The 26,914-nt window shown below is 46.5% G+C and overlaps 2 protein-coding genes across 7 annotated transcripts in view; one reads left to right on the top strand and one right to left on the bottom strand.

Moving 5' to 3' along the window:
* Positions 1-11,003, top strand: part of GluRS-m (putative glutamate--tRNA ligase, mitochondrial) — a 54,259-nt gene extending 43,256 nt beyond the window's left edge. Inside the window, exon 13 of one of the 2 annotated variants that reach the window (XR_012826105.1) lies at positions 10,885-10,999. Coding sequence is in view for 1 of the 2 variants with exons in the window: in XM_075681772.1 (XP_075537887.1) it covers positions 10,885-10,889 (5 nt within the window). In the remaining variant the exon portion in view is untranslated. Of the gene's footprint in view, positions 1-10,884 lie in introns of both variants that reach the window. The other variant, XM_075681772.1, reaches the window with a different exon arrangement.
* On the bottom strand, positions 1,326-26,914 carry LOC142572568 (cryptochrome-1-like). Of its 5 annotated transcripts, none has more exons than XM_075681770.1 (10): positions 26,216-26,914; positions 25,982-26,090; positions 17,180-17,495; positions 17,026-17,114; positions 16,808-16,951; positions 16,547-16,591; positions 14,270-14,562; positions 10,830-11,035; positions 4,484-4,581; positions 1,326-1,562 (listed from the first exon to the last, which is right to left on the bottom strand). In XM_075681770.1, the coding sequence occupies exons 1-10, from the start codon at positions 26,443-26,445 to the stop codon at positions 1,524-1,526; spliced, it is 1,569 nt and encodes a 522-aa protein (XP_075537885.1). In that variant the 5' UTR covers positions 26,446-26,914; the 3' UTR covers positions 1,326-1,523. The 5 variants fall into 5 exon arrangements, with proteins under 5 accessions (XP_075537885.1, XP_075537883.1, XP_075537880.1 ...); XM_075681768.1 differs by having other exon boundaries at positions 1,326-1,559; positions 16,547-16,714; positions 26,216-26,913; XM_075681765.1 differs by having other exon boundaries at positions 16,547-16,714; positions 26,216-26,912.

Genomic DNA, 26,914 nt, shown 5'->3' with positions numbered 1-26,914 from the left:
AATGAAATCTGCAAAGTCTTAACAAGAGGTAGAAAAATTTAATAAGTGTCGGCTTTCATAGTCATTGCTTTATATTCTTTCTAGCCCTACACCGGTTCGCCAGGAGTGAAAAGAGAGGTATCGCAACTCAACTTGCTGGACTCATTCTATGTCATAGTTGCGTTGTGCTGAATACCCTACTTGTTGAGACAAAACCTGACAGAATTCGCATTCACTTATATAACGAAACACAGTACTAAAATTGATGCCTGAAAAGTCAACCATTGGAATCAAGTGCCATTGAAATAAAGTGTAATAAAGCAACTAAAGTTGCTTGTTGCATGGTAAATGTGGTTCCATTGCATGTTATCAACTTATATTTTATAGAGCTATAAATTTCAAGCCAAGTTTATTCGCTCGAGTTCTGGCAGAATACGCTACAATGGTTTTTTAAAACACTATATTTAGATTAGGTTGTGGGCGATAGTGTACATGAGTAGTGCCTTATCCCTTCTGTATATATTGCCGCACAACTATTTGGCAAATGTGGCACAAACTTTCATATCGCATGGAATGCACAAATGTAATGGGGTGAATGGGTTGCGCGAGTTTGCCGTGGCCCTCCCAATTTCAGAGCCTTTGACAGGTGGCAATTGACGTTGAACCCGGCAATGAAAAGGCACTTTGCTTTTCACTATCAGTGCGACCGCAGTTGACCTGTGCAGTTCCGATGATGTCTATGGGTGAAGCAGTGACCAAGTCACATGATGTGCATTTTTGTGTATCATGTAGATTGACCTTCATAAGCTGATGATAACACGCAAAACCCACCTGCCATTAAAGCTAGGAAAAACTGTCCATGTATTGGAGCAAAATGGGTAAAGAATACTTTCTATGCAATAAAGAAATTGCCATAAAACAGAAGTCCACTATTAAACTGAAAATTTTACAAGGTATTCAGTACAATATAGCTTCACTACTTCTTCAGCTTCAGACAACAAAGAGTACTTGAGTCTATTCAACGGATTTTCTATTAAGAAAAAAAAATATTTTCCAGACCTTCATATAGAACTCAGCTGTAATTGGTGCTGGCATACTAATTTGGTTTTAAGATTAGACGATAGTGTACATCTTGATTGCTAGATACTTTAGTTACCGATAGCTTGCAACATTCTTGTTGTAAAATGCTATTAGGCTGCTGAGCATGTGAAGCACCATATTTTCTGGCACAAAATTTGTAAGCTATAAACATTGTGATAAATTTTCTTATACTTGATATTCGATTCGAAATCTACTATGTGGTGCTTTCATATCCCTGTGAAGAAGTCATAGCAACAACATCTTGGTACCTTGCAAGGCTGTTTTTTGTCATAAAGAATATGCTACACAAAGTCTTTGCATCAAATCCGGGTGCGATTCACACGTCCGAAGTAGAGAGCTTGGGCCAGCACATGTTTGGACCCATGCATATGAAGCCCAGTTGGCAGCAGTGTGGCGAGTCAGAAGTTCAGGGTCCCAGCAGTGCTGTGCCAGGAAATGACCTCCTAGACCACACCTTCCATGGATTCCTCTTCATCTTCCTGCTGCATACAGCAACAACAAGATATGCAATTGCAGTCAAGTTGGTAATGCTCGCCTGCATATTTGTTTCGAGTGAAGTTTACTTGTGTCACCTGATAGTGGTTGTGCACTGCACAGATGCAACGCAGAATGCACCCCCCCCCCTTTCTTTAATGCAGATGTTGTTTGTGCATTATAAAGATGCTAACGGTGACTTTCCATGGCGGACAACTGCACGAAACCTTCAGTGAAAGATTGTGGCATAACACTTTTACTTTAGCCTAATATTAAATTTGCACAAATAAATGGCTACATTTACTGTTGTTGCCAACTTGAAAACATTTTTGCCTGTTCTGAAAATTTCCACTCCAAAGTGGTCCAGACTGGATGCAAAGCACTGCAGTGACACTGCTTGGCAGCGTTTAGATGATGTGCAAGCATCTGTACTTGGATGTGTACAAGCATGTGCAAGCATGTATAAGTTTTAGTAGACTTCTTGGCCCTAAAAATAGATCGGTACCTTGTCCTTGCCCATGATCGTAGTGCTGTTGCATGGCACTATGTCAAGTCTGGCCAAGAACACTTTGGGCCATGAAGTTTTTTTTCATGGATAATAGCTCAGAAGCATGCCCCAACCATAAGTGAATTTTCTTTTTATAATCTCATGCTTCAGCAGGTGGCAGTCTCTACCACTGGGTGAGCGAGCTCTACTGAAAAGCTAGCCTTTCAGTGTCATATAAATAATACAGATGCATATGCATGAAAGGAGACTTGGTCTTGCAGGGAAGCGAGAGCACTGCAAAGGGAAAGGGAGCAGAGCATGGTTTGGGGGGAAGTGAAGTAGGCGATGTATCAAAGCAGTATAGCACTTTGCAAGCACAATTCGTTGCCACAGTGTGCATCTGTGCGGTTCCCAGCAAACTTGCAGGCGCATAGCATTATGCTAAAATGTTCTTTTTTCAGGCCACGGTAACACTTGGTCATGTATTGGTAGTTTGTGCTATAATAATGTACATAGTATTATTGGTTCTCTTGTTTATTGTTAAGCTTTCTCCGGATACGCTATTCATGCGAATACTGTACATTATTTTTTGTCATCATATTTTTTTGCTTAACGCACCCAACAGAGACAGTGTCAAAATTTTTAGCTTCGGGAACTTGTTCTGCACTGTGAGGTCTTGCAGGTATAAACCACACACACACAGGCGTTGGTGCTCTGCTATTTGTCGCCACTATACACTAATAGACTCCTGCTCTGTAGCAAGCTACTGATTTTTGTACCAGTTATAACTCGCACAAGCACATTACTATTTATAAGACATTGCATGCTGCAGCGCTTCTGTTTGATTCCAACCACATTACACACCCTTAAGGTATCACACAAGCATCAGCCGACAAGCGAGTCAGGTCCTTACAGCACAGCATAGTTTGAAGTCGAGTATAGGTCATGTCATGGACACAAACCATCCTTATAGGCCGGTGCAGGCACTCTATGTGAGACTTTTCTGTAAGGCTGCACTTTAACATTGTCACTTTTTTGTGCTTACCACCTTTAGTTCACTACAGTTTGTTAATTTCAACTAGGCAACTTTAGACTTTCCACGTACCATGCAGGGTTGCAACATCGTTCTGTGATGAGTTGCTACATCATGCATACGTGCCAACTCTCCCTAATTTTCCATACAGTTTGCGAATTTCAGCTCAATTTACAAATTTTTATTAATATTACAATGAATAAATTATGCTTGTGGAAACATTTCGCTCATCAGTCTCTGAACCTACCATTGAGAGTCGTCTTACGTTGAAAGGACGGAACAGAGTTCTTCCCTCAAGCAAGTTTGTACAGATAAATTGCTGCAGCAGGCGAAATAGCAACAGCAATCTTGCTGAAAAAGTCACTGTGATTTAAAAATAGTGTGTTTTCTGTCAGTCACTGTTCTAGCAATAATACTGCTGCTTGTATGTGTGCTCCATTCATAAACGTGGGGCACAATTAATAAACTATGTATATTTATCCCACAAGAGCTGTATAACCATGCTATTCTCCCCTCTCTCCCTTCTTTGTGCGGGATAGTTACTAATTTTAATGTTAACAGCTTCGTAGGTATGCATCATATTCAAATAAACAGTGGACTTGCGTTATTTCGACTCCAGTTAATTTGATTTTTTTTCCGGTTAATTCCATCCCGACCAAAGGTCTCAACTGGCGTTCATGCATTTGTATGGGCCCAACATTCGTTAATTCGATGCTAAAATTGACCTCCGCCGGATAATTCGAACTTGGCCACTTAGCATGCATGCACCTGACCCGAATGGTGACCTCAGTAGTGGCGCTTTTAGTGGCAGCGTCTGTCTCGGTGTAGCTTAAGGGACAGTGTATGTGTTGAAAACACGTCACCACCTGTCGAAAACGCCTATCTTCGGCCAGCCCTGGCAAGATTTTCAAGTAATAACCGTAACTCACAATGACTAACTACGGTATTTACCTGATTCGAACGCACATGCGTTCTTTTTTTTTAATCTGATACTAAACCGTCACCGCCTCCACGGCGTTTGTATGCTTCTCCGCACAATATGAGCATACTGTGGCGAAATTGACATTGAGACCGTGCGGCGAAGTTGGGTTTAAGAAACCGGCCGTTGTTGTGCAGCACATATTTTTCTTGCTAAAGAATTGTGTGCGTGTTAGATTTCTTCTCCGTTTAGAAGCTTTTATGTAATTTTTACGTTAATTTTCTACCTTGCACACATAGAATTTGGGTGCACATTTGATTCGGGGGCATGTTAGGCTCTGGAAGATATTGCCAAATGAATCGGTGGTGTGTTTTGACATTTTTATGCGTATTGTTTAATTCGACCTGCTGTATAATTCGATCACCAGGCATACATTGGTTGGCCCATTTTAGATCAGTCCAAAAAAGCACAATATGTTGTGGCACAGTACCCTGGAGTTCTTGGTCCTGAGCTTGCGGTCATTGATAAAGTGGTTGTTTTGCTTGTTGCACTCTGTGGGGGAGGCTGATGGCAGGCTCGGGAACAGGCCTGCATGCACGCCACATTGGGTTTCAATAGAATGTGTGCAAAAATGCGCTCAACAGAAAACAAAAGCATGGTGCCTGAAGAAAGAAGGGAAGCACATAGTCACACAACAATATCTCGCCAAACTTGTCAATAAATTCAGGTGGTGCTCTGGCCGTGTGTGGCAGATGTGTCAAGTTGCACAACAATGGATGTTAGAGGCTCATCCAAAAGTTTTCACGACATGGCCACTGACCATGGTCAGTGTCATGTGACCACTCAGCTGTCGTGCTTGTGTAATCAAGCAAATGTACAATCAAGGCAGCAAAAACATTGTGTTCAAGGACTGCTTCACGAAAGCACTAAAGTTTGCCAAAGTTACGAGGCATATCGGGTATTTGTTTGACACAGCGGCCCAACACCTCCCATCACCACTCCTCCAGTGCAACTTTTTTCGTAGCAGCTGTCGGTGAGAGACCTCGCCAAAATCTGACATCAGACATTGCACTACTAGCTGAGTGCCTCCATGTTCTGACATGACCTTGGGCAAACCCTGCTTCTCTAACTGCTCCCCAGCTTCACACCGCTGGTGGCCGTAAGCTTCGGTGCACTAGGTCATTGTACTCATCTTTATTTAAGTACTTACAATTGTACCTGCAACACTTTGAAGGAACCTTGAGTGTCTAAAGGAACTGTCCAAGCTCTGTGCAAAGCCTAAATTTGCTATCACTTCCCATTTTCTTGTATAGCAATCATTTATAAATTTTGGGAACACTCTGGTGCTTTGAGCTGCAACATTATGTGCAATTTGCAAACTTTAATAATGACCATTGGCTTTGAGGCTTTAACCAAAGCACCTTTATTACTTCTACTAGTATTTACATAAGATTTTCTCAAAATCTTGCAATTTTCACCCTGATGTCTTGTGTTGTGCTCACGTAGCAAGCATCTAAACATTGATCTTCCCGACTTGAAAGTGGCAGGTATGTGATGGAAGGCCGGCAGTACCTTGCCCTTAGTACATTATAAGTCGACATTGCTGTAATTTTGCATCACCATTGTCACACTTTTCAAACTCTGAATAGTGTTTCTCTATATCACTGACTCTGAAACACTGACTCTGAAGGAACACTGACTCTGAAAAGGTGCCATCACATGCACAAAATTTGCCATAGATCATGCAGTAGAAGTGAAATTGAATAGGATAGTTATTGTTCTTTGTTACATATCATAGTTAATGAAATTTTTAAAATTCACCGATGATTTACGATACTCCCTAATGTGAAATTCGAGTGCACCTCTGTATGTGTTCCTTTCTGCGATATATTGGGATGACATGGACAATCTGTCTCATGCGGCACATTGCAAACGGAGTGAAGTGTGGTGCTGCTGCCTGGCTTGTCGGGAAATCACAAGAGGCAGCACGTCAGTGACACATAGGCATGGTTCACAGCAACCTCTGCTCATGCAGCGCTTTGTTTCCATATAGACGACGCACTACTATGGTGCCACCTCGTAGTCATCGTTGCCGCAAAGCCTGTCTTGCACAGAACTATGGTTTTCTTCTCATGCTTTCGCCGTACCATCCTCCTCCTCTTTCCACCTCATGGTTCTGCTGTGCCCCCCCTCCTCCGCTTTCTTCTCTGCGCTCTCTTCGTTATTGCCGTCTTTCATCTCCCGCTGCACTCCGTGTTCGCTTTCATCCTTCTCTGTGCTCATTCACTCGGTTTAGGGACATCATCGGTGCCAATGCTCGCCGCAGGAATGGGCGCCTAAGAGCTGTGCTCTATAAAAAATTATAAGGTTTCATGTTGCAAAATTGCACGGTGGGACTTAGGCGCACTGCGGTGGGGGGGGGGGGGATTAGTTCTGACCACTTGGGGTTCTTTAACATGCACGCAAACCTAAGTACACGAGCGTTGCTCACCCCCGAACCCCATACTCTCACCTTTTCGCCCTCTTTTTTTTCCACGCACTACTGTAAACTGGAACGTGTTTCCATACTCTCACCTTTTTGCCCTCTTTTTTCCACGCACTACTGTAAACTGGAACGTTTTTCCACATGTCATTGTGGCCATCACCAACCCACATGTCTTCACTGATTCTGTAAGAGCTCTCTACTCATCCTGAATGGCAACGTGTTTTCGTTTTTGTACACCCACCCCTTATGTAATAACCCCCACGGTGGGGCCTTTAAGGTAATAAAGTAAAAGTGTACCCGCCGTGGTTGCTCAGTGGCTATAGTGTTGGGCTGCTGAGCACGAGGCCGCGGGATCGAATCCCGGCCACAGCGGCCGCATTTCGATGGGGGCGAAATGCGAAAAACACCCGTGTACTTAGATTAAGGTGCACGTTAAAGAACCCCAGGTGGTCAAAATTTCTGGAGTCCTCCACTACGGCGCGACTCATAATCAGAAAGTGGTTTTGGCACGTAAAACCCCATAATTTAATTTAATAAAGTGAAAGCGAAAGTTCTTGCATTTTAGCCCCGTCAAGCTGTGTCCTGTGCAGGTGAGAATAGAACATGTAACCTTGTACTGAGCAGCCAGAATGTCATAGCCACTGAGCCACTTCAGTGAGTAGAATGATGTTAGGATGTTCCGGTTCAGGGCTTGCATGGAAATACTGTTTTTCTAAAGCAAAACTTTCTTTGCCTGTGAATGATATGGTGCAAAAATACAAGAATTGCATGAGGTTAATGTCCTAGCCTCTGCAGTACACAACGTAAGCATTGTATATATAAGATTACATTGCATAGGATGCAAATAAGCACAAATGTAGCATTGTCATTAAAGTTGTATGGCATGTAATTATTCGCTTTACTAAACCTTCATTTCTGAGAGGTTCCAACTTTTGCATTAGGTCTAGATTTTATTGCGATAGCAATTATATCGACACTCCAGGTGCATTTCAGCTGTCGCCATGATGTTCTATATAAAGTCAAAGTGCGGTAACATCATGGCCGTGCACCATATGCTGTGGGTACAAGAGTAAGTATGCGAGGGTCAGCCGAGGATGGTGGCTCGATCACGCGCGCACAAAAGAGGAAGGCTGGAAGGAGGGGGGTTTCTATTCCGTACGGTGCAGCTAATTACGGCTGCCTGGGCCCTATCTTGTAAGCAATCTGCGATGGATACAGAGTCTAGGTTCACTGAGGGCTGATAGCTTCATGTGCACTCTGTTCTCGCCGCCTGGTTTGCATTGAAATGAGAGGCAGCACGAAGGTCAATTTGCTCGCTGCCACTTTTCCTCACGCCAGCGTTTTGATAGCAACTGTCAGTGGTCATCGAATAAGCCTGTGCGTGCATAATGCTATGCTTGTTAAGTTAATTAGTAAGCTCATGTTTACAAGCTTATACGGTCGATAAAACTACCATCCTTACTTCGCACAGCTGTCTAATAATTCGCTATCGCAATCGGGCAAAACTTTTGTACAGAACTGCGAGCCTTTTTTTTCTCATTTCGCTTGTTTAGGGAGGCCGGTGTCATTTTGACACCTTCTGCCATGCGCTGACGTATGTCCACAGTTTATTGACTGCCTCACCAGTGCGAGTAGAAGTCGGGAAGGGGAACTTACTTACGTCATAAAACCCTTTGCGCTAGTTGTGTCACAGTATCTCAGTGACGTATTCCTTCATTTTGATAAGACCTCTGCCACCTTCAGACTAAAAAAGAAGTAAAGCACTCTTGTTTATTAACTGCAACAAAGCAGTAATTTCAGCTATAAACAGCCCGCCCATTATCTGAGGAATCATAGCCTTAAAGAAAGAAAAAAGAAGCTGTGCACATGAGAAAAGTACAAAAGCAAGGTTAGCGAATAAAAAAAGTAGTCTTGACAAATAGCAATCAAAGGCATGGGTGGCCTGATAGTGCTATTGTATTAAATTTGCTGACTGCCCCTAATTTAATCAATTCAGCTTAATGGTAACAATATATGTTAAAATCATACCTTGTTCCACGGCACTAAATATGAAAAGGCCCGAGACCACCAGCAGCGCTGCAACCTCTGATCAGCCGTGGCACGCAGTGAACGTTCTTGTTTTATGTTACTCACCAAAAAAGAAAACTTAAATAGCCAGAAAAGAAAATAGCCATGCTGCTGCTCACTGCATGTCTTATCGCTATGCTGAATGTATCCATTGCGACAAAGTAGAACTCACGAACAGTTTTCATATTTTAAAGTGAAGCTTTCATTACCTCCCTGGGGCTTGGTGTGTCATGTCCAGTCGAGTAAACTAGGCCAATCCTGGATACTGTATAATCAAAGGTCGTGACTTAATTGTTTGGCCAATTCTGACACCAGTGCACAATGCTTGTCCTCGCAAGGAGCGTAATGTGGTTTGTCGTTTGTAACGTGGGGCGGGCCTGGGGGCAGTGCAGTCAAAGGCCTGGGTGGCCTGATAATGCTATCACATTAATTTTGTTCGAGTGTAGCATGAGGACCTAGCTTCTTTGTCTCTTTCTCCAAGTTTGGTGTAGGTGTCTTGCTAAGTAGGCATAGTGGGAGGGGGTGTCTCACAGAGCTGAGGCATGGAAAAGTTCGTAGCGTAAACACCCTAATTGCATAGTGGCACTGGTTATAAATCACAAATGCTATTCGTATAGTTAATTGAGGCTCTAAAGAACATTTATTAATGTTTTGACGAAGAGGTGCACTTGCTGTCTTTGCAAGAGGTGCAGATGCTTTAAATGTGCACTACTTCAAGTCAGGTGCTCAGCATGACTGTAAGCCAGTGCTGGTGGCACTTGGCAAAATTAAAAGCAACACTGCAAGCTACAAGCATTGCTGGTGGGTCCTGTGGCCAGACTCATGTAGAACTCCACCTAGTGCTCCAAAGTAAAAAGAGCAATGACCACACCTACCTGTCAATTTCTACTTTAGAGCAGTCAAAGTTGTACCGAGGCCACAATGCATGTCATGACTCCAGATCTGTTTGCTTGTATAGTGGCTTCTAAACTTTTGGCAAAGACAATACACCTGGTGTCGAGCTTGCTGTTGTCAAAATGGGAAATGCCCCGTAGCTCGTTACACTTCTTAAACTACATAGGGCTCGTTTGGGCCCTTAGACAGCCAGCACCAAGCTTGGCACTAACGGTCTTGAAGCTGAGTGATGAAAGTGGTATCCGGTCATATATGGGATTTGCAGTACACGAGCATTGCCGCCATCTTGGGTTGCTACCGAAACGATTTCTGTTTTGTGTGAAGTGGCGTCAATTTAACATGGCCATGAAACACCGAACGCATCTGTACAGCCAGTTTCGTGCATACAAATCAACTGCAGTACAGTATCATTAATGTGGTTGTTAAATATAGCACACAGCAGCATTGACAGATCAAGATGGCAGCACTAAAATGCTTTGTGTGAAGCAGCTGCAGTATGAAGCTGCCAAAAGGGCACTGGCGGCCTCTCGCAATGAGCAGTATTCACTCAAAGAGCGGGGAGTACACTTTATTTACAGGCATTCCTACAGCTGTCTGTGTATTTATCTCAACAGTAAGAAAAAAATATTTTGTCTACGAGTTGGCAATAGACTAGAAGGGATAAGTATGCAATTATTTAGTTGTTAGAGTGCCATCAAGGGCTTGATACGGACTAATCACATATATAATCAAGCATGTGACAAAGGAAATTATGAGTTTAAAAAATAACTCTCTGTGGATTGCAGCTTACGAAATATGTAACACCAAATTGACGTGCACAGCTGTGCTAGCAGTGCCATTTTGAGATGGTTACGTTTGATGGTGCAAATGCATTACCAGCAATAATCGATAGAATACTGCTATCCTGTGCTGTGAACAGTAATGATGATGTGTATGTGGTCTATTTCTGTCTGTATATATTTCATTCTTATCTCTCTATGAGCCCCTCCCTCACCCCCCTATGTAAGGTAGAAAACTGGATTTTTTGCTGGTTAACCTCCCTGGCCTTTCTTTCATATCTGTCTTATTTTTCTTTTCTTTCTTTTTTACCCCATCTGCAATAACAACATTGCACGAAAATGGTTTTGAGGCATTGTGGTTGAAGAAAGGTTTACAAGATGGTGCTGCCACAGCTGCCATACATGTCTCTGCCATTCCATAAGTGCACTTACAGGCAGGCTCGGCTCAAAATTTATATATGTGTAAACTCATTCAGTGTTTCATGAGCATGCAAACTTTACATAGCTGCACAAAAAATAATATTAAATTATCATATTAAGCCTGAGATAGCAGCATTCAGTAGACATTCTGAGCCCATCTCCTGACAAGGTTTTACAAAAAGTGGTTGTACCTGGTGCCTTGACACACTGCGTGAGCTGCTGGTAGACCTGTTGGATACGCTGCAGGTTGACGTGCGAGGCGACCTGGTGGTTGACCATGGGCAGTGGGTAGTCACGACCCACGACGCATCGTGCGGCCACCTGCACCGACTCCGGCGCAGTCCAAGGCTCGTGGATGTAGTTGTTGGGGAAGTGCTTCAATACTGGCACATACTTCCTGCGTATAGCAATTTGTTGGTCAATCTGAAAGTGGCTGTAGGCCGCATTATCCAATCCAGGGAAGCGACAGCTGTATGTGCAAATGCTTGACGCAGAAGTATTGAAATTTGAGCAGAATTTTGAGAAAGCTACAATACTTTTCCTAAGTCTCTGTAGCAGTGTTTGCATAGAATGGACCTTCATGCTTAGTGTAATTTAATTTTCCATATTATGCAATGTGGCATCCAAGGCAAATAAAAAAATTACGGCAGAACTCGTCTCACGATGACTGTCGATAATAATGTGAATAGCATACAAGCAATGCAGCGACAGGCGGTATTCCTGAAGCCACTTTTATTGAACACGTGTAGCGGTAATTCTGAGACTTTCATTGTTTCATTACTTCTGCTATATGCCACATGCTCTGTTATCGTGCCACTTTGCTATGCCACTTGCTTGCCAAGGTTGCCCCGAGCATGGCGGCATGATGAGAAATGTTTGCCGTCGGCGTCATGACGGTGGATTGCCGAAGAATGAATGATATCAGTGGAATGACAAAGATAATATAATGATGATGACATGACAACAACAACATGCTGATAACAGTATTATGCGATGGTGTAACAACAACAGCAGGATGACAACGGTATGATGGCAACTGGATCAAGGAGTCAGAATGACAACAATGGCACAACCATACTGGCACGATGACAGTGGTATGAAAATGGATGCATGAAAGAGTCTGTCTGATGACAACACAATGACGATGATGGCATGAAAACGGTGGCATTATCACGATTGCAATAGAATTACGAACAAGGAATGACATCGATGAATTGATGAAGGTAGTGTGACAATGTGATGACAACAATGGGACGATGTTACTGAAGTAATGTCTATATGGTGAAACAACAGCGTGACAATGGTATGGCGACAATGGCATGATGAAGATGGTCTAACAACGGATGCTTGATAGTGACTGTCTCATGATGACGGCATGACAAGGGCAGCATAATCATGATTGAATGATGACAGTATAATTACAGTAGAATGACGTCTATGGAATTATGACGGTGGCATGACGATGATGGCATGTCGCCAATCGGATAACGTTGCTGAAGTGTAGACAGTGACAAAACAACAGCATGACGACTACGGCATGATGATAACTGTGTGATCACAGTGATGACGATGGCATGATGGTGACGGCATGACGAGAGTCAGATGACAAAGCTGCAATGAAGACGATCCAACGACCAAGACGCCATCTCTACCAGGATCACATATCTAGTGGCCCAAGCTATTAGACAACTTGGACCACTGGGTCAACGTAACGGGACGGATGGATGGATGACATGACGACAATATGGCACCGATGTCAGGATGACGACGGTATGACAACTGGATCGAGGAGTCGGAATGACAATCATGGATGGACAGACGGATGAATGGATGGATGGATGAGCAGGGTCAAAATGGTCGAAGTAGGCAAGTAATGCTATTTGCAGTTAATAAAAAACATTCTTCACTCCTTTCCAGTATGTGTCAAACCAAAGTAGAAATAATAATAGTAATAAAGCAGCAAAGTATTAGTGTCACAAAGTAATCTGTATGTACATTGTTCCCTCAACAGCTCTTTTACTTAATTGTCTGTTTCTATAGTTTACACCATGCAATTGTGGCTACACAGCAGTGACATAAGTAATTGCTTTCCTCGTCTTCCTTCTTTTTGTAAGTTTTTACTGCCAAAGTCATGATTTGTGTATGCCATGTAAACACCACTGTTACATACATTTTCAATGCACTTAACCCATCCCGGCACACTCAATCCTGTTTTGTCAAAAGTTATACAGAGCCCCTGCTACAATGTCTATCATAGTCATTGCCCAAATGTTGCTCTGCGATTCTAAATGCAATCGATCGAAAGATAAATCAATGTACGTTTATTCTGTTTAGGTGTAGAATTGCCATCTTTTCCGAGAAGAAAGAAAAACAGCACTAAAGGCTGAAAGGGGGTAGGGCGTGCTTTTTAATCGTGAGAACAACAGCTTGAAAAAAATAAAAACAATGGAATAGTATGAAATGGCAGTACGCCGAGCACAAACATTGCATGACTGAAATTGACGCAGACGCTTTGATTAAAATGTATTACCTTATTTAGATGTTCACGTATTTCTGTCCAAAATATTTTAAATATTGCAATGTTCTGCTGTGGAATAATTACATACTAGAATATGCAGATGTTTCTTTGTAATCTACAATGCATAGAAATTTATGTATTCGTAACATTTCATGCAGTTGTGACATAAGAGACAACAGAAAATCAATAGCAGTACTTTGCTTTTAGAAAGCATTTTAAGGGTAGAAATCCAAGAAAAATAAGAAAAAAAGAAAAAAAAATCCAGAGTATGGTGGGGTGACCTACCTATGTTCTCCGAGACCCCCCTCCCTGCTGTATGCTCGTGAGTTCGCCTGTTTGTAGATATACACATATATACTCGCATGCTAAATGACCTCATAGGACCGAATCATACGATCAAGGTAAAACATGCACGAACTACACACAGCATCTGCACAGCCGTTGTAGAAAAACAAATGGCTGTTTTGGCATTAGCATTGGTAGTGAGGTTCTGCATTGCACTTGAACTCCTCGGGTGGTGTTCTTAGTGCACGTGGATACGACAAGTTGGTGCGATGCAGCACGCAAGGCAACTGCTGGTTTCGCAGCTTCTAGACTTCTCACATCGTGATGAGGAGCGGCGCCTGCGGAATCGGAGGCATTGCACCTCGGTGATGCACGAGATGAAACCGACGAAAAACTGTTGGTGTTGGCCCCCAGTGAAATATTAGACGTTGCCTTAACGGTCGCTGTCAGTTTCACTCAGACCAGTGCATACAAACAGCAACTCAGCAGGAACACTAGTCCGCTTGTAGTATGCGTGTGCACAACACACACACAGCAGCACTTGCATTCTACCGCGGCCGTGGCTCATGCCAGCAGCGGAAGGCAGAACGCTTTCCTGGCAGGACATGGATATCCCAAGGATATCCATGTCCTGGTAGTGGATGTCCATAGAATATCCATAGAATGTCATTGTTGTCAGTGATGGTTTCCTGTCAAACCAAATACGTGAAACAGTATTCTTATTGTACCTTGTCGGCGCCTCACCATGCATCATGCATGTAGCCTAACTGCGCCTGTCGTGCACGATGAAGTAAGAGTATACGAGTACGTGTGCACAGGCATGCTTACCGAATGTAGTCTCCCGAAGGGTCAGCCTTGCGTCCGAATCGCACGGGGCAGTATACGTGGAAGAACTGCTGGAAGAAGGACGAGCAGGAGAGCCACATCCAGGAGCCCGCGTTGACACTCCAGTCGGCGTCCAGGAGCAGCTCATCAAAGACCTTCATGCCCTCCTCCCAGGAAAGCCAGAGGTCGCCACGTGTCAGGAAACAGGCAACTGCGTGCCTCGCCACGTGGTGGATCCAGCCCTCTTCACGTAGCTGTCGCATGATGGCGTCGATCCACGGGTAGCCTGTCTGGCCCTGTGCATATGGGACAAAAAAGGAATGTGCATGTGAGCGGAACAGAACTGCTGTTCCTTCATGCCACCACTCTGGGCACTAATAGAAGTCTGCAGCGAAAACTCCCAGCAACAAAATGTGCAAGGAAAGGACATAGTCGAAACATGTTAACGTTAAAAGGGTCCTGAGCCACCCTTCGGGCTTGGTGAAAATACGAGTACATAGTCAGCGGATAGCATACAGGGACCTGAATCTTTGACTGCGTGTGTTGAAAAAAAAATTTTGCACTCACCGCTTCACTGTTCTGGCTCAAATTTTGCAGAATGATCGCATTTTGTTGTCTACTTCGTTTAGTATAACACTTGGCACTATTAGTCTTCTGTTCTTTAAGACAGAAATGAGAAACCTTTCCCCTGTGGGAAAAATGGCGTCTGAAAAGCCGTCCCTGGCACAGACTTGTGTAGCCGCCTGCCGGCAGCAGCAGGAAGGAGCTGCTTCGCAGACGAAACAGCATCTTGAAATCTGCCGTTTACGCGACAGCAGCTCCTTCCTGCTGCTGCCGGCAGGCGGCGACACAAGTCTGTGTCAGGGCCGGCTTTTCAGACGCCATATTTCCCATAGGCGAAAACAGCTCATTTTTTGTTTTAAAAGACAGGCGACTAATCGTGCCAAGTGTTACACTAAACAAAGTAGACAACAAAATGCGATCGTTCTGCAAAATTTTAGCAAGAACAGTGCAGCGGTGAGTGCGAAATCTTTTCTTTTTTTTTTTTTTAACACAGGCAGCCAAATATTCAGGACCCTGCACGTTGCACTTTTACATTCTAAAAACAGTTGCACGGTGTATATTTGCCGCACAACAGTAATCTTCATCTGTCTTGCTTGCGTTCCCTTCCTTGAAAACGCTGCGCTCGCTACTTTCCTGTCGAGAACGCTCTGTCATGCTGATAACGGGTATGCCATTCGTGACTTGAAAGTACCGGGCTCGCCGCGTTAAAGAAAGGAAATGCGGACAAGACAGATGACGATTATCGTTGTGGCAAAAGGGTGTAATATTGCATTAGAGTGCTTTGAACATCTCAGCCAAGTTTTGCAGTATTGCGCAGCGCATTGAGCTCGCAAGCGGAGCGCGAAGTCACCTTTCTCTCAAACGCCCTCTTTTCAGTATATATACTCTTAGAAAAATTTACACCTTTTGGGGCTTATCTTGACCCACACCGATAATCGTCATCTGTCTTGCCCCCGTTTCCTTTCACTCTTAGAAAATTTTACACCCTTTAGGGCTTATCTTGTCCCACAACAGTAATCGCCATCTGTCTTGCCCACGTTTCCTTTCTTTAACGCTGCGAGCCCGGTACTTCCCAGTCAAGAACGGCATGCGCGTTATCAGCGTGACGCAGCTTCTCGACAGGAAAGTAGCGAGAGCCGAGTTTTCAAGAAAGGAAACGCAAGCAAGGCGGATGACTATTATCGTTGTGGGACAAATATACACCCCAAAGGATGCAACCGTTTTAAGAGTGTTCTTTAACGCCGCGAGCCTGGTGCTTCCCAGTCACGAACGGCATGCGCGTTATCAATGTGACGCAGCTTTCTCGCCAGGAAAGTAGCAAGCGCCGAGTTTTCAAGAAAGGAAACGCAAGCAGAGCAGATAACGATTATCGTTGTGTGGCAGATTTACACCTCCAAGGGTGTAAACATTCTTTAAAGTGTGTAATCGTCATCTGCCTTGCTTGCGTTTCCTTTCTTGAAAACGCCGCGCCCGCTACTTTCCTGTCGGGAATGCTGTCATGCTAATAACGCGCATGCCCTTCGTTACTGGGAAGTACCGGGCTCGCAGCGATAAAAAAAAAAAAAGGAAATGCGGACGAGACAGATGCATTTCTCCACTTCGTTAAACAGTGGTTCATGGCCCCTTCAAACTATCGTGTTTCGACCATCGATCCTTTTGTTCACACTGTCGTCATCAGTGCATATTCGCTTATACAGCTGCCGCCGCGAGACTTACGTTGGCCCACTTAGCGAGTGCTTCGGCATTGACGTCCCAGGGTATCTGCACACACATAGGGTTGTTGTGCATGCGGTCGAAGTTTGGATTGCGCGTGGCCGCGCAGTAGAAGAACTCGCGCCACAGCAGCTGGCCCTGAAGCGACAGCGGCGGGTTCGAGTTCCTTATCTGCACGCAAACGTGCATAGTGCTCTGCCAAAGGGCCGTTCGCCAGCTTGAGACACTGGAGAGTCAGCTCGTGAGGCACTATTTCGGACTTACCTTTCGGTAGAGGTCCGCCAGCTGGTGGTAGAAGAGGCGGGCCGACAGGCAGCCGAACCTCAGGTACGGACTCAGGCCTGTCTGACTGGCCAGCAATGCTTTGGGAGTCATCCTTGGGCTGCCGAAGCTCGCCACCCACGCCTGCTGCAGCGCGGGTCATTAATGAACCAAAGGTTCCCATTGGGACGGTCGGGGCGGCGTGTGGAAGAGTGGCGTACCTTGCGTTCCATGTGTCGCTCTAGCCGCGCTAATGCTTCCGTTTCACCTCCGGGCCACACGGCTGCCTTGAGACTGTCCATGTCAAAACCTGCATATAGACGGCACGTTGTGTAGCAGCCGGCCGCGGCGCCAAAAGGACAGTCTCTGGCTTGCCTAGCTCGGCGAGCGTGGGCACGGCGAAGCGTTCGTCGTGATCCTCGTCGATGGGCGTCCGCGGCAGGGTCTCGGGCGCCGGCAGGGGCTGCGCCGGCGGCTCCATGTCCACCACGACGCCCTGGAACTGGCGGTACGTGAGCGGCGTCTTGCCCCCGTGCCGCTCCAGGATGCGCTCCAGCGGGTACAGTGTGTGCGACGGTTCGCACACCACGCTTACGCCCATCTCGTGTGCCAGCGCGGTGATCTTCTGGTCGCGAATCGCGCCGTACGGCTCCGGATCTTGCTCGAACGTCAGGTGAGTCACGCGCCATTCCTGCATGTCAGTTGAGTGCGCGCCGGTCATACCCGCCTTCCGTCCGTGCGAGCAGGGGCTTTGGAAGCGTAAAGAAGGGGGAGGGGCTCTAGCCCTGATAGCCTGACCCACCCCCCTCCACTCTGATACAATAAATTAAATCTGGGTTTCGAACCACCAAGGAGGTATGCATGGGCAAAATAAGCCCCAGCTCCTGCAACACCCTCAATACACACTTCCGGACTCCCTGCATTCAAACTCGTATCAGTAAGTACGAGGTTAGTGTATAGAGTGCATATCTGGCACAGGGTGTAAATATAATTGCATTTCTTTTTTATATATTTAGAGGGCGATCTGCATTGAATGACGTGCTCTAACTAATCAAGCATCAGTAATCAGATTGGGGCGCTCATCAGATTACAAGAAGCCTCCTTCGTGCAACTGTTGTGACTTGTACCCACCCGCCGTGGTTGCTTAGTGGCTATGGTGTTGGGCTGCTAAGCACGAAGTCGCGGGATCGAATCCCGGCCACGGCGGCCGCATTTCGATGGGGGCGAAGACACCGGTGTACTTAGATTTAGGTGCACGTTAAAGAACCAACCCCAGGTGGTCCAAATTTCCGGAGTCCCCCACTACGGCGTGCCTCGATCATAATCAGAAAGTGGTTTTAGCACGTAAAACCCCATAATTTATTTTAACTTGTACCCGCGTACTGCGCGGCGTGACAGTATTAACGCTCGCGACGTCGCCGGCGTCAGTGTGCCTATCCTTGAGGCTCAATGCTTGTGTGAGACCTAACTTTTCATATTGCCCAGAGCTTAAGGAGATTTTAAACGTTCTACACAACTATACGCTGACGTCGCTGTTACTGCAACGACATGGTCTTTCTGGAGGGAGGCGTCCCGCCCTCTAAACTTTCTTGGTGGTGCCGAGCTAGCTAGTGAGTTAATGTGGGCTAGATGGTCACCTTCGCTCGCTGTAGGATGGACGCGGGTTTGAAATGACAAAGTACAGGGATCCAATCTTCTTGTCTGGTCTACCTGACTCCTGCGTGTCGTACTCGGTTCGCCTATCGTCGCTGTTCAGTGTCCCGCGAGCTTTTTTCGAAACGACTGATCTTTTTTGAGTACACAGACTGGGACAAATTTCGCAAAATTAGAGAAGAGCGAACGGAGAGTGAGGACAAGCCTAGCCTCGAACAATGGGTTGTACAGGTTAGACACGACATCAAAGCTACCACTAAAGAGGTATGTACCGACCTCCCAGTGGAAAAGATGAACAGTCGTCTGGCTCACCTGTTGGAGGCCAAGCAGTCCCTCCTCGCCAGGTGGAAAGGACAACGGCTCAACCGAAGGCTCAGAAAATGATATCGGAAATCAACATAACTATAGAGGAACACTGCAAAGCCCTCTCTAAACAGCGATGGGATGAGGTGTGTAATTCGATCGACGGGCAGATGCGCAACGGGGGCACCTTGAACCTCCTAAAGCATCTCCTCGACGAGACGAACACTATAAAACCAAACAACGCAACACACTGGCGCGCACTCTACACACAGCCAAGCGAGAATATTCGAGCAAGGAAATTTTATCCAAACTCGTGAAGAAGTACCTATCAGTCGCATCGGGCCCTATACCACCATCCCCTGACTACGAAGGCTCCGAGAACCCTGACCTCGACGCATAATTCGGAATTGAGGAGATCAGGCAGGCGCTCCACGCCCTCAACGGCAGATCGGCTCCGGGTCCGGACAAGATTACAAAGCTCTACGGAACCTGGACGAGAAGTCCATCGAATGCCTAACGGATATCATTAACCAAGCATGGATCAGTGGTAAAGTCCCGGAAATGTGGAAATCGGCCAACACCATTCTCATCGGCGATGGGTAGAGTGAAAACTAAATACACTATACTAATGGGCGACTTTAATGCCAAGGTAGGCAAGAAGCAGGCTGGAGACAAGGCAATGGGGGAATATGGCATAGGCACTAGGAATAGCAGGGGAGAGTTATTAGTAGAGTTTGCGGAACCGAATAATATGAGGATAATGAATACCTTCTTCCGCAAGCGGGATAGCCGAAAGTGGACGTGGAGGAGCCCGAACGGCGAGACTAGAAATGAAATAGACTTCATACTCTGCGCTAACCCTGGCATCATACAAGATGTGGACGTGCTCGGCAAGGTGCGCTGCAGTGACCACAGGATGGTAAGAACTCGAATTAGCCTAGACCTGAGGAGGGAACGGAAGAAACTAGTACATAAGAAACCGATAAATGAGTTAGCGGTAAGAGGGAAAATAGAGGAATTCCAGATCAAGCTACAGAACAGGTATTCGGCTTTAACTCAGGAAGAGGACCTTAGTGTTGAAGCAATGAATGACAATCTTGTGGGCATCATTAAGGAGTGTGCAATGGAAGTCGGTGGTAACTCCGTTAGGCAGGACACCAGTAAACTATCGCAGGAGACGAAAGATCTGATCAAGAAACGCGAATGTATGAAAGCCTCTAACGCTACAGCTAGAATAGAAGTGGCAGAACTTTCGAAGTTAATCAACAAGCGTAAGACACCTGACATAAGGAAGTATAGTATGGATAAAATTGAACATGCCCTCAGGAACGGAGGAAGCCCAAAAACAGTGAAGAAGAAACTAGGAATTTGCAAAAATCAGATGTATGCGTTAAGAGACAAAGCCGGCAATATCATTACTAATATGGATGAAATAGTTCAAGTGGCTGAGGAGTTCTATAGAGATTTATACAGTACCAGTGGCACCCACGACGATAATGGAAGAGAAAATTGTCTAGAGGAATTCGAAATCCCACAGGTAACGCCGGGAGGAGTAAAGAAAGCCTTGGGAGATATGCAAAGGGGGAAGGCAGCTGGGGAGGATCAGGTAACAGCAGATTTGTTGAAGGATGGTGGGCAGATTGTTCTAGAGAAACTGGCCACCCTGTATACGCAGTGCCTCATGACCTCGAGCGTACCGGAATCCTGGAAGAACGCTAACATAATCCTGATCCATAAGAAAGGGGACGCCAAAGACTTGAAAAATTATAGACCGATCAGCTTACTGTCAGTTGCCTACAAACTATTTACTAAGGTAATCGCAAATAGAATCAGGAACACCTTAGACTTCTGTCAATCAAAGGACCAGGCAGGATTCCGTAAAGGCTACTCAACCATAGACCATATTCACACTATCAATCAGGTGATAGAGAAATGTGCGGAATATAACCAACCCTTATATATAGCTTTCATTGATTACGAGAAAGCGTTTGATTCTGTCGAAACCTCGGCAGTCATGGAGGCATTGCGGAATCAGGGTGTAGACGAGACGTATGTAAAAATACTGAAAGATATCTATAGCGGCTCCACAGCCACCGTAGTCCTCCATAAAGAAAGCAACAAAATCCCAGTAAAGAAAGGCGTCAGGCAGGGAGATACGATCTCCCCAATGCTATTCACAGCCTGTTTACAGGAGGTATTCAGAGACCTGGATTGGGAAGAATTGGGGATAAAAGTTAATGGAGAATACCTTAGTAACTTGAGATTCGCTGATGATATTGCCTTGCTTAGTAACTCAGGGGACCAACTGCAATGCATGCTCACTGACCTGGAAAGGCAAAGCAGAAGAGTGGGTCTAAAAATTAATCTGCAGAAAACTAAAGTAATGCTTAACAGTCTCGGAAGAGAACAGCAATTTACAATAGGCAGCGAGGCACTGGAAGTCGTAAGGGAATACATCTACTTAGGACAGGTAGTGACCGCGGATCCGGATCATGAGACGGAAATAATAATAAGAATAATAATGGGCTGGGGTGCGTTTGGCAGGCATTCTCAGATCATGAACAGCAGGTTGCCATTATCCCTCAAGAAAAAAGTGTATAATAGCTGTGTCTTACCAGTACTCACCTACGGAGCAGAAACCTGGAGGCTTACGAAAAAGGTTGTACTCAAATTGAGGACGACGCAACGAGCTATGGAAAGAAGAATGATAGGTGTAACGTTAAGGGATAAGAAAAGAGCAGATTGGGTGAGGGAACAAACGCGAGTTAATGACATCTTAGTTGAAATCAAGAAGAAGAAATGGGCATGGGCAGGACATGTAATGAGGAGGGAAGATAACCGATGGTCATTAAGGGTCACGGACTGGATTCCAAGGGAAGGGAAGCGCAGCAGGGGGCGGCAGAAAGTTAGGTGGGCGGATGAGATTAAGAAGTTTGCAGGGACGGCATGGCCACAATTAGTACATGACCGGGGTTGTTGGAGAAATATGGGAGAGGCCTTTGCCCTGCAGTGGGCGTAACCAGGCTGATGATGATGATGGTGATGACCATTCTCATCCCCAAGCCAGGCAAGCCGCCCAGCCTCGATAACCTCCGCCCGATTTCGCTCACGTCGTGCGTGGGGAAGGTTGCTGAGCACGTAGTCCTAAACAGGCTTTCACGCTACCTGCAGGACCACGACATTTACCCACACAACATGATCGGCTTCAGGGTGGGACTCTCGACGCAGGACGCGATGAAGCTCATCAAGCATCACATTACTGACTGTAATACGCGGGACACGAGAGCCCATACTAGGTCTAGATCTGGAAAAGGCCTTTGATAACATTCTTCACTCGTTCGTTTAAAACACAATTTAGCGCCTTAACCTGGGGAAGCACTTTCATTCCTACACGAGATCTTTCCTGTCAGACAGAGAAGCCACCCTTAAGATCGGGGACCTGACTTCAGACATGATCAAGCTGGGGTCTAAGGGGACGCCTCAAGGTGCAGTCATATCCGCAACCCTCTTTAACCTCGTCATGATTGGTCTATCCAGGACACTCTGCTATCGACGGTATCAGTCATACCATATACGCAGACGACGTTACCACCTGGTGTACAGGAGGTAGTGACGGACAGGTAGAGACTGCCCTGCAAGAGGCGATTGATGCTACCGAGAGATACCTTCAGCCCACCGGCCTTCGGTGCTCACCGCACAAGTCGGAACTGCTACTTTATCGACCCAAGCGCAGAGGCCCGAAAACAAAGGTATGGAAGCCACTCGCCGAATGCGACGTAAAACTGCGCACAAACGACGGAGGCTATATTCCGAGGGCGGATGCTATCCGGATTCTCGGCATGATGGTAGAGTCGAGTGGTTCAAACAACCAGACAGTGCTACGACTCACTAAGAAGACGGACAATGCTATCAGGCTAAATAGAAGTGGCCAACCGACAGCAAGGCCTCGGAGAAGATAACCTCGTGAGATTGGTACATGCGTTCGTAATGTGTCATTTCATTTACGTCGCCGCCATGCACAACTGGCAAAGATCGGAGCGGGATAAGCTCAACACATTAATCAGGAAGGCAATCAAGAGAGCGCTCGGCCTCCCCATATACACTCACACGGAACGCTTACTTCAACTTGGCATGCATAACACGCTAGAGGAAATAGCGGAAGCACAGGAGAGGGCCCAGTTCGTCAGGCTATCTACCACACAAGTTGGAAGACACACACAAGTTGTAAGACACACCTTGCAGGAGCTGGGCGTTACCCCGACAGTAATCAAAACAAAGTTCTGCAGCATCCCTCGAGAGCAGCGGGACCGCATCACTGTCGCCCGATCCCACGAAACATCCATCCAGAACACAACGTGGGAAGACGTCGGGCGCGCGCGAAGGCTCTCCTGGAAAAGGCTCGTGAACGGGCTTCACAGAACAGTTTCGTAGACGCAGCACGCTACGCCGACGGACAGGCCTTCGCTGTAGTTAGCGCAGATCATGAAAGGCAAATAACGAACGCAATCTCGATTCGGACGACGTCGTCTGAGATCGCAGAGCAGGCTGCAATAGCAATGGCCTTATTGGACGACAAGAGGACATCAATCTACAGTGACTCGATATTAGCTGTTAGGGCATTTGCCAATGGAACCATATCCGAGCTGGCTCTAGGGATACTAGGAAGCAAGGAGATCAAGCCACACACATTGATCTGGTTTCCAGCCCACATGGGACAGATCGAGGGTGCCCCGCCCAACCTCAATGAGTCGGCACACGGAGCTGCGCGAGGGATCATCAACCGCGTAGCTACCGGGCAGCGTGACGCCGGGGGTACTGACAATCGGGACTCTCCTTCCTCGTAGACCGAAATCACTAAGCACTTTTACTTGGCTCGGAGGATCTACCCCCTCCCACATTGCAAACTCAATAGACATAGGCTCAATAGGCTTTGACACTAAGGCTTCTACAGACGGGGGCATACCCAAACCCCCTACTTCATAATATGTACCCCGAAATTCAGACAGCAAATGCATGGGCACTATGCAATGACTTAGCGAACTTACCTCACGTGCTCTAGCGATGTCCCGCCTTACGCGGCGATGAAAGCAACATTTCTTCACGCTGGGATGCGGTGCTACACAGCCCCAACCTCGAAGAACAGTTAGGGACTGTCCAACGGGCCCGCGACGCGGGAGCGGCCCGCTGCGCGCTAATGCGCTAATAAAGTTTTTTCATCCATCCACCCATCCATCCATCTTGAGCCGATAGAGGAGCGGCAGGTAAAAGCTGCGGTAACTTGACGAACCCGCTGCCCCGATTACAAAGGAGTCAAAGTAGCACAGACATAGTGATCACATCAAAATGAACACAATTAGAGATCACACGGTTAAAGTACAAGGCTCTCTCCCCGATTCCAAAAAGATTTCAACGAGTAATTTTTTCTATTCATATTTTTGTATGCGTTCAAAAGCATTTCGCACTTCATAGTCGGTTAACGAATGCAATCATGCAGGTGCCATGGATTATGTCCATTCATCACTTTTCAAGTGATCTGCTCTATAGCGCCAGGACGCCCGAGTCCGACACCTTCCTCTTGTGCGAAACGTTCTGCACGTAAACAAAAAGAATGAGTGAATGGTTGAATGAATGAATGAATGAATGAATGGATGAATGAATGAATGAATGAATGAATGAATGAATGAATTATGTTTGCTGGGGCACGTTGCCGGGCTAGTTGGTTCGGATTCATGGTAGACACAGATCAGCCCGATACGACAGGGACCAAGAATGAGAATACATATACAGCGCTAACTTTCAGCTAAATGTTTTATTCGATCGCACCTGTTTTTTATACAATGTCAGGTGATCGAAAATACTCTTGTATACAAAGACACGACTATTCTAAGCAGGGCCCGAGGCACAATGACACGTGAGATAATTGAAGCTTATAAAATCTACGAAATGAAATAAAAATGTGCGAGCTTTCCATCTTTGGCCTTATCTGAGAAAGGTATCTAGAATCATTGCGTTAAGCATGACCAGGTGCGATGTGATTACAGTGACGAAACGTGTGGGTTCAGTACTGTATCTTTATGTTTGTCTCCTTGGTTTTATTTTCGATCCCCTGACATTGTATAAAGACACGTGCGATCGAATAAAAAACATTTAGTTGAAAGTTAGCTCTGTGCATGGTGTCTTCTCATTCTTGGTCCCTATCGTATCACGCTGCTCCGTGTCTACTATGAAATAAATGATGAACAAGATATATGGAGGCCGGGTTTTGGACCACCCAATGGGCCTTTACCATGTGCCGGAACGCGTTGTTCAGATTCTCTCCGACTGAAATTCCTCGCGCGTTTGTGCTAGAAGATGCGGTCTTTGTGCTTGCGCAGTACTGCTACGTCAGATGGCTGGAAGAAGTTGCGTAAAGGCTGGAGTGGGATTTAAAAACATGCGTTTCATTGCTTTTGCTCCGTTGGGAACACTCGGCCCACGCAATATAGACTGGCGTGCAACCTGCACATGACGTGGCTGGGATGTACAATATCATACGCACCGCGGCATAAGATGTGACACTGCCTTAGTAGTTCGCGAATTAAAAAGTTATCACTGCCTCACAGCCACCGCTGTGCTTCCGGCAGACGGCGTGGACGTCTAGCTCTACACGACAGCTTTAGCAAATTTTATCGATCCGAAAGTCAGTAAAGGTACAGCAGTGGCGGTCAGATGCAGACAGTGTGCGCACTTGAGTAGTCGTCTATGCCGAGTCTGTCTGTCTGTCTGTCTGTCTATCTATCTATCTATCTATCTATCTATCTATCTATCTATCTATCTATCTATCTATCTATCTATCTATCTATCTATCTATCTATCTATCTATCTATCTATCTATCTATCTAATCATTATTAACCTCGCAAATATGCGCAAGCAGCATAGTACCGATTGAATAATTTAGACTAAAAAGGCGAGCATAAATTCATCAAGTGGAAAGTGTCACGAAACTTGAATACGTTTCTGCGATGCTCAAACATGCACGGTTCTTCCGTCCGCTGGACGCCTCGGCCGCAACGTATCGCTATGTCCCACTCAGGTACCGAAAACTTACGAGCGTAGGCGCAGGTGGTGTCAGTAAGTATCAACCGGTGGGCGCCTAACAATATCAGTTGTTGGGCGCACGAGCGTAGCCTTATTCTTCGAATTAAAGCCCCTCGGTCGGCGAGAAATAAAGGAGCCTGTACCTTGAACAGCTTGGGGAACACGTCGGCCGGCTGTCCGCGGATAACAAACAGGCGTGAGTTGAGCTTCCGCAGCCGCGCGTCCAGATCCTCGAGGCTCTGCAGGAGGAACCTGCGCAACGAACCGCGTGCACGTCCCGTCGTCATAATCGCGTCACTTTCTGGCTCGGCGTTGGACGCTCCATCGCAAGCGGGCCATGGCAGTACTCGTAGCGCTGGTAGAGCAGTGCCACTCACCTCCACTTGTTGACGCCGGCATTGGATGATCCAGCGAACCACGGATCCAGAATGTACACGCACCGGCACGTGCGCGCCCCCTGAAGACCCATCCTGAGCGCGGGCTGGTCGTGTAACCGCAGTCCCTTGCGGAACCAGTGCACCACGTGTCGATCGCCGTTGCCGCCACCGCCCACGGACGTCACCTGTTGCTGATGGTGCGGCGCCGGAGCATGCGACATGGCGGCCATCACGACGGACGCCTTGCTGGATCCCGGCAGCTGGTCCCCCTGCCCATGGGCCGGCTTGCGGTGTCTGAACCGAGGTCTAGATCCCAGTGCTGCTGCTGTTGCGACGTGCAGGCAGACGCGCTCAACCGGTGCTCGCGGTCGCGGCGAAACAGTGATGCGGCGCTGCGCCGGGCGACATCATGTTGCTGCGGCTGAACGGCGGAAGAGCGACACAACGATCGCACGACGCGCTAACGGCATAGCACGACGTCTTCAACGTGACCCGACGCCGAGGTAGGCCCCCATTGGAGGACGGCGGCGACGTCACGTGAATGGCCTCGCGGACAGTCACGTTGCGCGCGCCGTGCGCTGCGGCGCGTTGCTGCGTCCCTTCCCCGCCAACCAACCCAGTCGGCGCAGTGGCGGCCTCTTGCCAGCCCTCCTCGGAGTTTTGGGTTGCGTAACGGCTCCGATCGGAATGCAGGCTTGG

This window comes from Dermacentor variabilis, chromosome 2 (genome assembly GCF_050947875.1).
Source record: "Dermacentor variabilis isolate Ectoservices chromosome 2, ASM5094787v1, whole genome shotgun sequence".
In the NCBI taxonomy this organism is placed as follows: domain Eukaryota; kingdom Metazoa; phylum Arthropoda; class Arachnida; order Ixodida; family Ixodidae; genus Dermacentor; species Dermacentor variabilis.
This window is presented reverse-complemented; position numbering and strand designations above follow the sequence as displayed.

Excerpts from the sequence above, each read along its gene's own strand:
- LOC142572568 (XM_075681765.1), bottom strand. The coding sequence starts at position 26,445 with ATGGCCGCCATGTCGCATGCTCCGGCGCCGCACCATCAGCAACAGGTG. Across the intron at positions 26,091-26,215 it reads GCCGGCGTCAACAAGTGGAG|GTTCCTCCTGCAGAGCCTCG; the intron begins GTGAGTGGCACT and ends TTCGTTGCGCAG. Across the intron at positions 14,563-16,546 it reads CACTCGCTAAGTGGGCCAAC|GGCCAGACAGGCTACCCGTG; the intron begins GTAAGTCTCGCG and ends CCATATGCACAG.